This window comes from Ammospiza caudacuta, unplaced genomic scaffold, assembly GCF_027887145.1.
Source record: "Ammospiza caudacuta isolate bAmmCau1 unplaced genomic scaffold, bAmmCau1.pri scaffold_39, whole genome shotgun sequence".
Lineage (NCBI taxonomy): Eukaryota > Metazoa > Chordata > Aves > Passeriformes > Passerellidae > Ammospiza > Ammospiza caudacuta.
In genome coordinates, this window is record NW_026683124.1 from 3,971,458 (window position 1) to 3,982,761 (window position 11,304).

The 11,304-nt window shown below is 51.2% G+C and overlaps 1 protein-coding gene across 1 annotated transcript; it reads right to left on the reverse strand.

Annotated features, from left to right (window-relative positions):
- Positions 1-382: 382 nt before the first annotated feature.
- Positions 383-1,330, reverse strand: LOC131571847 (olfactory receptor 14A16-like). The gene has a single exon (XM_058824606.1). It carries the CDS (start codon positions 1,313-1,315, stop codon positions 383-385), a length of 933 nt encoding a protein of 310 aa, XP_058680589.1. The 5' UTR covers positions 1,316-1,330.
- Between the last annotated feature and the right edge of the window lie 9,974 nt (positions 1,331-11,304).

Here is an 11,304-nt window from a genome sequence, read left to right on the forward strand (position 1 = left end):
CTGTCCCTGCTGAAGCCCCGGCACTGCCACCCCCAGGGCTGTGCCCGGCCCCGAGAGCACTCAGGCCCTGCAGCAACACCAGGGCCACCAGGGCAGTGGGGCAGGGCCACGGCAGCAGCACTGGCAACACCAAGTGCTGCTGCTGCTGGGCACAGCTGCTGTGCCAGCCCTGATCTGCCCCATCTCTGCACACAAACATTGCTGCTGGAGCTCCAGAGAAGGCAACTAAAGGGCATCTCTGCAGAAATGGAACGAAGTGTGGCTTTTCTTTTGGAAAATATGAAAAAACTATAATCAAGGGGAAAAAAAACAGCAAGAAAACCAACAAGAGCTATCTAAGATGACTTTTATTGCAAGTGATTTGCAAAAATTGTCATCTAATTTAGTCTTTCTGAATGCATCCAACCATTAGTCTCCACACGGCAGCCTTGAGCTCCTGGTTCCTCAGGCTGTAGATGAGGGGGTTCAAGGCTGGAGTCACTACCGAGTACAGAACTGACAGGGTCAGATCCAGGGATGGGGAGGACATGGAGGGGGGCTTTAAGTAGGAAAATATACCAGTGCTGAGGAACAGGGAGAGCACAGCCAGGTGAGGGAGGCAGGTGGAAAAGGCTTTGTGCCGTCCCTGCTCAGAGGGGATTCTCAGCACGGCCCTGAAGATCTGCACATAGGAGAAAACAATGAACACAAAACAACCAAACACCAAAAAGACCGTAACAACAAGAAGCGCAAGTTCCCTGAAGTTTGAGTGTGAGCAGGAGAGCTTGAGGATCTGTGGGATTTCACAGAAGAACTGGCCCAGGGCATTGCCATGGCACAGGGGCAGGGAAAATGTATTGGCCGTGTGCAGCAGAGCATTGAGAAAGGCGCTGGCCCAGGCAGCTGCTGCCATGTGGGCACAAGCTCTGCTGCCCAGGAGGGTCCCGTAGTGCAGGGGTTTGCAGATGGACACATAGCGGTCGTAGCACATCACGGTCAGGAGGGAAAGCTCTGCTCCAATGAAGAAGACAAACAGAAATAGCTGTACAGCACATCCTTTGTAGGAGATGTCCCTGGTGTCCCAGAGGGAATTGTGCATGGCTTTGGGGACAGTGGTGCAGATGGAGCCCAGGTCGCTGAGGGCCAGGTTGAGCAGGAAGAACAACATGGGCGTGTGCAGGTGGTGGCCGCAGGCTACGGTGCTGATGATGAGGCCGTTGGCCAGGAGGGCAGCCAGGGAGATGCCCAGCAAGAGGCAGAAGTGCAGGAGCTGCAGCTGCCGTGTGTCTGCCAATGCCAGCAGGAGGAAGTGCCTGATGGAGCTGCTGTTGGACATTTGCTGTGCCTTTGCATGGGGATCTGGAGAAAAAGTATTCATGGAATAGTTGGGTTTGGAGAGGACTTGAAATATCCCAGCACAGCCTGGGGGCACTTTCCCCCCACTGCCTGCCCAGGGCTCTGCTGCCTGGAGCTGTCCCTGCCAGCAGCTGCTTCCCTGTGCCCAGGGCTGGGCCCTGCCAGTGCTGCCAGAGCCCAGCCCAGCCCTGGGGGCTCAGCTCTGCCCTGCAGACCCCTCCCAGCTCTTGCACTGCCCAGGGGCAGCTCTGGCTCTGCAGGCTCTGATGGCAACGTCAGAGTAACCCTGAGGAGACTGGAAAAGTGACAAAGATGCTGCCTGTAAGGGGCCCTGTGCTGATTTTCGTCAGCATCTGGTTTATTCACATCTGAGATAACTTTTTTTTTTTCCTAAATGTGAACTGAGAGATTAAAATCTGTGTGCAACTTCCCATTTAGGAAACCCAGAGTAGTAGAATAAAAAGCATGATTTTCTCTTTTATGCAGCCCCTGCCTTGCTGTGCTCCCTGTATATTCTATTTATTCTATTTGCAAATATTCGGCAGTTTAATGCCGTGCTGGGAGCAGTCCTGAACAATGCAGCATCCACCCCACACAAGGAGAAAACTTCCAAGCCTGACCAGCTGTCTCCTCCCACCCAGATCTTGTCCCCCAGGCTGGGAGCAGCTGCCAGGGCTGGCTGAGAGCTGTCCCTGGCAGGCAGCAGAGTCCCTGCCCCAGCACAGCGCCCTGGGCTGCAGGACCCTGCTCTGCAGGACAGTCCTGGGCACCCCTGGCTGCTCTGCACAAGAGACAATCAGAGAATGTACTCACAGGGTCTGTAGGCATTGGGATGTTCCAACTTAAGGAGATGGCTCCAGGAGCTGCAGCTGCATTGTCCTGCAGCCAGAGGTTCCTGTGCCAAGGGCTGGCAGTGATTCTGCCCCAGGCACTTCTCAGCACCTTCCCAGCCCTGACTGATTGAAGCTCTCTGTGCCTCTGTGCTGTGCCCAGGGTGGCTGCAGGCAGTGCCCCAGCTCTGCTGGGCTGGCAGAAGAGCTGCTCATCAAGAGAAATGTGCTTTTGAAGCTCTTCTTGGTTACCAGGAGCTGCCTCTGTGCCAGGAGCCCAGCACAGCTCAGCAGCACAGACACAGCACAAGGACATTAATGAGCCTCTGGGGCTTTGTGCTCAGGCCCTGAACATCAGTCCCTGAGAGGGAGCTGAAGAAACCTCTCCAGAACTCCAAGTCAGAATCCAACTCCAAAGTTTCTTGGACTTTTAATGGGTCCCACTGAGGAACACAACTGAGAAAGTGTCCCCAGGCCCCAGGCAGAGCAGAGAACTGGAGGCAGTGATGACAGGTGCAAACAAAGAGAAGCCAAGTCTTGGTGCCCTGGGGCACAGCAGGGTCTGTGCCACCAAGGGCTGTGAGGAGACACCTTGTCCTGAGGCACTGGGGCCTCCTGGCACAGCCCCAGCCAGGCTGGGCACTGTCAGTCCCTTGTCCTGCCCTCAGCATCCCCCCCTAGCCCACATCCCAGTGGCCTCAAGGATCTGCTGGAAGGAGTCCCTGGGGAGCCTTGCTCAGGAATGGCCCTGGGGGCTCCTGAATGCTCCCTGTCAGGACTGCAGATTTTTGAAAGGTCTTTGGGTTTGGCTTTTGCCTTGGAGTCTCTGAGAGGTTTGTGCAATCATGGCCTCCAATTATCTGCTTTAATTAGTCCCTGGAGAGGCTTTGTCAGTAACAACACTCATTGGAGCTCATTAGTATTTCAGGGTACTTCAGTTATTTTAAGGTACTTGGTGTTTCCCTTTTGATACGGACTCTGTGAGAGGTTTGTGCAATCATGGCCCCAATTCTCTGCTTTAGCGAGTCCCTGGAGAGCATTGTACTGACACTCAGTGGGGCTCATTAATGTCTTTAGATACTTAAGGTTTTTAATGTACTTTATGGATTTAAGAATACTTTTAGGTACTTTTAAGGATTTCCTTGCCCACACTGAGTCTCTGAGAGGTTTTTGTGCCATCCTGACCTCCAGTTCTCTCCTCCAAGGAGTCCATGAGGAGCCTGTGTTGGGTATCTTCCCTCTTTCTGTTTTACTACCAAGATGGAACTAAAAGAATTTTGTAAGGCTTTCTGAAAGCATCCAAACAAACATGAGACAATTAACAATACAACAACAGCTAAGAAAATAAATGTCCTGTTTTAGATAGACATCATCCAACCCTTTTGTCCCTTGGATTGGAAGAGTTCATTGACCCAGTCTTTGTTTTCCACTTGAAGCTTCTTGAACTCTTCATTCAGTACTTGAATGCTCTTGGGGATTGACTCCCTGTGGCTGGAGGGGTTCATGCAACACATGCCCTCAGAGTCTACACAGCCATGCCCATGTGCCCAGAATAAAAATTCTATCGCTGTTCTGCAAGTTGGCATGTTTGATGGTCTCTATGTCTGAGAGCAGGCCACTCAGTGTGAGGGAGTAGCATTGGTTTGCTTACTTAACAGGCACCCAAGATGGTCTGATTGTCCTAAAGCTTTAGCTGCAGCCACCCAAGGTAGTCCAAATTGGGGGTACTATGAAGTGGGACCTGGATTAAAGCTTTCAAAGCCATCTCTTTGATATCATCCTATACTTCTCTGGGGACACCTGCTGCTTGATCATCTAGTCGGCTTTGCTGTCCTTCTCCAGCTAGATGGCTGATTGTCAATTCTGCTCTTGCCTCATTATTAGCATAGTCTGCTATTAATTGATTTAGTAAACACTTCCATCCCCCTTCCCACAGGTTGTATTCTGTAGGAGACAACAACGTGGTGCTAATACATTTTAAATCATAGGGGGTTATGATGTGCTCTAAACATGGCCCTCATTAGGCCATTAAAACAAAGGAAGTCCTTCCTATGGTCTTTAGCTGCCCTACACAGATCCTTGATTTCCCTGTAAACCAATGGCTGATACCTGGGATTCTGCCCCCTTCTTTCATAACATACCGGGGGCAATGAGGGGTTTCGAGACTATTTGCCACGGTCCTTCCTTAATTGCTTCTTTTCGAATCATTTCCTAGGGACCTTCTGGGGTTGAGGGGAAAGGTGGCTCTGGGGAATCCAAACTGTCTTCCGGGGAGGAGGAATACCTTGGAGGAGAAACATTCTGATTAGAAATAGTGTGTCAGTTGGGCTTAGTATCTTTGACCATGGGGTTATATTATTGCTGAAGGGTGAGGCAAAGGGTACTGCCATTTTGTCAGGTGTTGGGGAGGAAGGGCCTTGATTTACGATGGCAGACTTCCGGGGTAGAGTTCTGGAGGCATTGCCCAGGGTGAAAGTGGAATGATTGACAGTAGGGACATGACCCACAGTTGTGGGGATGGAGTTTGGAGGTTCATTCAGGCCGGAAGAGAAGGTTGTGGTAGCAGGAAGTGGAGGAGCCAAGATGGAGGGAGGATGATTCGGCTCCCAAGCCACATTCAGGCTCCTTCCATCTTGAGTCTCCAGGGCATGATATTCCAAGACCACGTGGCCATTGCCATCTTGGACCATTGTGGAAGGTCTGAGAAAGGCATGTTTGAGGGGAGGTCCTGAGTTAGGAGTGACCAACGGATTGAGTTTTTGAGACACTGCTTGCTGGTGAAGGATCTGAAGGATGGTATGGAAGTTGGGGAGCATGTGGGCTGCAATGGGCTCCCTTTGGATTGAAAGGTTGTACAGTTTAAGTCCCACTGAGTCCTAAAATTCAGTGGTATGGATTTCATCAGCAGATGCATCTGGAAAATTTTTAATAATCCACCTCATGATTGATTTTAATTTGTTCTTTGAAAATATTTTGTCACGATCTGTTAGAATTAACTTAAAGCATCCATATAAACTCCTTTCTACTTTGGACATCTAGCTGCCCATTTTTCTCCTTCTCCGCCTTAGGGGCAACAGCCACCAGAGCACACCAAATCAATAATGGGACTTGGGTGCATATTGTAAAAACACAGTGGCAAAATGGGCAATAAATGTCTTGCATTTCCCCAAACCCACCTGAAATCCTATACAGGAGAAACCGTTTTTGCCCCTGCCGATCCTGGGCCAAGGTCCCTTGAAGGAACAATGAATCCACCAGGCCTGGAACAATCCAAAATCCCGGGGAGCACTGACCTATCCATCAGCTAACCCCAGCTGACGTGACTGACCCAGGGAGCCCTGAATGTCATGGTGCCAGTTCGGGTGCCAAATGTCACAATGAGGGTGGCTGCGACAAACCTCTCTGAGTCCCTGACTTCAGCAGGGTGAGGGTGGCAAAAATGAAAAGGAGTGGGTTCGATGGAGTTTCCCAAAAAGAACTTTAATTACAGGGTGAAAAACAATAAACATGGAGAATTCGAGCACGGTATGAGGGGCAGTATCCTAAAACCTGAGACAAAGAGGAAGTCACAACATAGACACTTGGGGCTAGAAAACTAGAAAAATAGAAGTAACAAGTAACCAATAAACCAATACAGGATTAGAACTTGGACAACTTAGCACAACAAAAATAAAGGCTTATTGGAAAAGTCTCAAGCTCAGCCTAAGTAAATCGAATGATTCCTAGAACTTGAAACTCACACCCAGTTCTTCCAGGGTAAAATCTGTCTGACTCTGAGTTACAGCTGGGCTAACTCCCACAGCGCTGCTTTGCACTGGCCCCTTGGGACCATGCGGCCAAACAGAGCCACAATGCTGTCCTTGATTCCACAAGGCTCTGCAGTGTCACAATGGCCCCTTCATTTCACAAGGCTCTCAAATGTCACATTGGTCTCCATAGGAAGGAAACCACAGAGCCCCAATGTTTCAGGAGCTGATGAACAGCAGCCATCAGTAAGCCTGACCTGTCTGTCCTGGCCGATTTGCTTGGAGCAACCCTAGGATATTTGAAATTACGAATGCAGAATCCTAATTTAGAACATTTGTGCTTGGAAAAGAGGGAATTTTTTTTCCATACAAAGAAAAGCTAAGAGCCCTTTCCAGTGTTTGGAAAATAGATGAGTGCTGCGACTCAGGAGTCAAAGACCAGCCAGACTTGTCTGTCCTGGCAGCTTTTGTCTGGGAGCAATCCTTGGATACACAAACATTTGGAGGTGGAATTCAAATTTTGGCCATGGATGCCTGGAAAAAATGGACAGTTCTTTTCCATAAAAAGAAAAGCTCAGAGCCCCAATGTTTCAGGGGCAGATGGGAATGGCCTTCAGCATTCCAAAGTGAGCCTGACCTGTCAGGTGACCCCTGGGAAGCCAAGGCAGCCACACCTATTTCATGTTCCCTTCCTTCCACAGGGCCCTGCAGTGTCACAATGGCTCCTTGCTTCCATGGTGCCCTCAGGTGTCATAATGGTCACTTGATTACACAAGTCCTTAAGGATCTTAATGGTCTCCATGGTTCCACAAGGCCCCACAGTGCCATAATGGTCTATTGGTTCCATGAAGTCCCGCTGTGTCCAATGGCCCCTTGGTTCCATTGGGGCCCAGTAGTGCAACAATGATTCCCTTGCTTCCACAACTTCCCATAGTGTCACAATGGCCCCTTCCTTCCATGACACCCTGCAGGGTCACAATTGTCTCCCTGATTCCATGGGGCCTTGCAATGCCACAATGCTCTCCATGGATCCACAGTGCCCTGCAGGATCACAATGGGCCTTTGGCTCCACAAGGCCCTGAAATGCAGCAATGGCCTCTTGTTTCCACAAAGCTCTGCTGCTTCACACTGGCCCCTTAGGACCGTGAGTTCCAACTGGGCCACATGTTCTTGGTTCGAAGAGAACAGAAAAATGTTCTTGGTTCCATGAGGCCCCAGAGTGTCACAGTGGCCCCTGGGATCCATGGTACCCTGCGGAGTCACAATGTTCCTCTTGGTTCCACAAGTCCCTAAGTGTCACCATGGCCCATTGGTTCCACAATGCTCCGCAGTGTCACAATGGTCTCCATAAGAAGGAAACAAGTGAGCCCCAGTGGTGCAGGGGCAGTCACCAGAGAAGCAGTCACCAGAGGTCAAGTTTAGCCCAACTTGTGTCATCCTGGTTTTTTAAGATTTTCTAAGCCTTCTGATGTTGACATTCTTGTAGTGAACTTTATCACACACTTTCTGTAAGTAACTCATTGTTTCGCATTCCTTTATGGAGGAAGAGGGAGTTGAAGGGCTGTTGGTTTGATCAGTGTCATTGGAGAGGTGGCACTGTCACCCTCCAATCGCTGTCACTTTTGGAAAACTATAGATGTTGGAGTCAGAATATAAACTTCACATTTTTTCTTCACCTTGAGAACAGCCATGTGTGCTTCTGTTCTTTCCTGTTCTCTAGTGACATCAGGTGACTTTCAAAGTGTACTGCAGCCCAGGCTGAGACAGAGTCCGGATTGCCGGTGAGGTTTTATTGTCCCCCCTCTTTGTGCTATGCCTGCTGTTCTTGGGGTAATGGCAACTGCTGTGGGTTTCAAGGAGGATTCCCTCATTTTGGATCTCTGGAGGGGGGGCCCTGCAGTGGAAACAGGTTTCTATTTACTGGAATGAATTCGAGCGATTGCTTCTGTGGGCCTGAGAGCGAGGGCTTTTTTGGACTCTGCAAAGCCGTTCTCCAAGGAGGAGTGTTCTCTTGTGAGGGTCCGCCTCATGGAGGCCCTCTTTGATGATTGCACTGTAGACGTGGGATCACTGCTGGTGCAGTGGAAAAAGTGTGAGGATCTTTGGCGGGGGTCTGGTTCTTGTACCCCTCGGAGTTCCCAGTGGAGCCCTTCTGTCTCGGACATGGACGAGGGGAAGTTTGAGTTTCTGTGCAATGTGGAGCTCTCTCCCCACCCTGGGACGGTGTGCTGAGGGACGGGTCCAACACGGGGGATGGCAATGGTTCCCCCGGAGTGGATTTGGCTGTGCCAGGCTCCCTTGTGCCGCTCTGCAGTGATGCGGCTCCACGGGCTGCACCTCTCTTGGCGCCCCTCCACTCCTCCATGTCAGGGACAGGGCCCCGGCCTCTCATCCTGTTGCAGATATCTTTTCATTAAAATCCTTTCATTAGGATTTTTCCTGCTGAAGCTGACACATTTCAGCAACAAAGTGTAAACAATGGTTAGCTGCTGCGGAATGCAACAGGTGGATCCGTGATTGGTCTCCTGTGGATGTTTGGATTTACTGACCACTCATGGCAGACCTGCTCTTGCTCTCTGATGAGACACAGATCTTTGTTATTCATTCCTTTTGATTCTATTCTTAGCTTAGCCTTCTGATAAACCTTTTCCTTTCTATTACTTTTTAGTACATTGTAATGTACTATATATTTAATAAAATAATTAATCAAGCCTTCTGATCATGGAGTCAACATTCTTGTCTCTCTCTCATCCTGAAAACCCTTGTGACCACCATCACATCGTCCCAGTCCACACTGGGTTTGCAGGCCATGCTGGCATCTGTGCCCGCCAAGGTGCCCCCTGCCAGGGCTGTGGCACAACAGGGTGCTGAGGTATTTACCTTTAGTCTGAATGCCGACACGGCCGGTGGGAGGCCGGTGGGTGCCCGGGGTTGTGGCGCTTCCTCACAGAATTTGTGGACACTTTCCTCGTGCCAGGTGACTGTGCATCCGAGGAACCCTGAGCGTTTCTGGCAAGAAGCCAAAACTAAGACTAACGAGATGTCTGAGCCTGCCTCCTCACAGCATCTGCTGGGTCATGGAAAGGGCTCCTCTGGCTGCAAGGGGTGCAGGGGCGAGTGGTGTTGACCTGGCTCCCAGTCAATCATCTCCTCTTGTCCCTGTGGGGCTCAAGGACCGGGACACAGCAGGTGCTGTGGCTTTGTCGGAAGGTCCCCAGGCTTTCCCTATGCTCAGGGGTGTTACTCATAACACCCATGAAGCACTTTTGTATAAGCCGGAGAGGGAAGTCCATGATGCGGTTGCTCAGCATGGTTTGGAGTCTGCTGAGGTTATGCAGACTCTCTGGAGGGTTGCTATGGATGTGCTGACACCTCATGACCTCTGTCGTGTAGCACATTCTCTTTTTGACTTCGTGCAGTTTGATGTTTTTGAGACCGTGTGGGCTCGTTTGGTGGCCCAAGCGGTGGTGCAGAATGCTGCACTGGCGCCGCAGGGCCCCTGGCCTGTGGATGTCACTGACATGCTGCTGGGCACAGGGCTTTATGAAAATGCTCAGGGGCACGTTGGCTTCGATCCCCTTGTGCTTGACCAGTGCCACGCATTGGGCTTTGCAGCGATTGTTCAGACCCTGGAAATGGCCGCTCCGAGGCAGCCGTTTGGAACCATTGTCCAGGGGGATGATGAGCCTTTCATGGCATTTGCGGCAAGGCTGACTGCATCTGATTAGGGGCAGGTTCCTGATCCTGTGGCAAAGAGGATTGTGATTGCAAACCATGTGAGATGTAATTGGAATAATGCTTGTAGTAGGGTCATAGTGGCTCTGCCTGGTTTTCCTACTGTCTCTCAGATGGCGGAGGCCTGTGCGGACATCATCCACTTGGGTCAGAAGTTGGCTGCCGTGGCTGCCGCTGTGCAGCCAGTCTGGGCAGCACTGCAGGGCAGGCAGCCACAGCAGGGGACTGCGCAGGCTGGCAAGAAGCAGGGGAAGAAAGCACAGAGGTTCAAATTTCCCATGTTCTTATGTGGTCAGTGTGTGAGTTCGAATCACATGTCCAACGTCTGCGAGGCGACTGTTCATGTTAATGGCCAGGCTTTACCAGGCTCGGGAAACGTGAAGCGGAGCGTGCAGCAGGGACATGCCCAGACACAAGCTTCTCTCCAGACCCCGGAGCCGATGGAGGTCTCCTTTGCCGGCTTGCAGCCAGCACCCGCGGATCAACAGGTGTAGATGTCTGCACCACAGCAACAGTTGTCTTAGAATCTTGTAAAATACACAAGGTACCCCTGGATGCCTTTGGTCACTTGGGCGGGGGCATGAGTCCTCTCCTGATGGGGAGGTCTAGTGCCACCCTTCAGGGCATCATTGTGGACCTGGGGCTCATTGATGCAGATTTCACAGGGCAGATTTGTGCCATGGTCTCCACACCCACCCCCTCCCGTCACGATCCCGAAAGGGACACAACTTGCTCAATTTGTGCCTTTTAAGTTCTCGGTTCGCAGGACAGCTGACCAGTCGCATGTAGCTGGTGGCTTTGGATCCCCTGGGCTGCCTCAAGTTCGCTGGACTGCTGTCCTGACCAAGGACCATCCCGAGATGCTGTGTACCCTGTCTGTTCCTGGTGCGATGCCGTTGGAGATCCATGTCTGTGGGCTTCTTGAAAGAGGTGCTGACATCACGCTTCTCTCCCTTGCTGCCTGGCCCCCAGAGTTGTCCCTGGATCCAGTGGGGACATCTGTTGCAGGCCTGGGAGGGACGGCGGAATGCATGAGCCAGCGGCCCGTGCTGGTCACGAATCTGAAAAGACAGATGGCCTGGGTTGGGCCTCATGTTACTTCAACTCCTCCCAACCTCTGGGGGAGGGATGTTCAGTCTGTCTGAGGGTTGTGCATCGGGACGGGTTTTTGATGGGGGCCACTGTGATGAAGGGCGCAGAGTGTCCTATGCCTCCTATATGGTGGCTGGTTGACAAACCTGTCTGGGAGAAGCAGTGGCCCTTCCCTCAAGATAAATTGGTCGCCCTTCAGAATCTGGTGCAGGAGCAGTTGGACCAGGGTCATCTGGAGCCTTCTACGGTTCCCTGGAACACTCCTGTCCTGTGCATCAAAAAGAAATCTAGGAAATGGAGGTTTTGCAAGACCTCTGAAAGGTTAATTCCATTATGGTAAGCATGGAAACATTGCAGGTAGGCATGCCATCGCCTACCATACTTCCTGCAAACTGGCCGGTCCTCATTGTGGATCTGAAGGATTGTTTCTTTACGATTCCTTTGCATCCTGATGACTGACGAAAGTTTGCCTTGTCAGTGCCAGCGATTATTGAGGCTGAGCCCGCACAGTGGTTTTAATGGAGAACATTGCCCCAGGGCATGTGCAATTCTCCTGCCATATGCCA

Bases quoted from the DNA above. Each gene is read 5' to 3' on its own strand.
- LOC131571847 (XM_058824606.1), bottom strand. From the start codon at position 1,315: ATGTCCAACAGCAGCTCCATCAGGCACTTCCTCCTGCTGGCATTGGCA.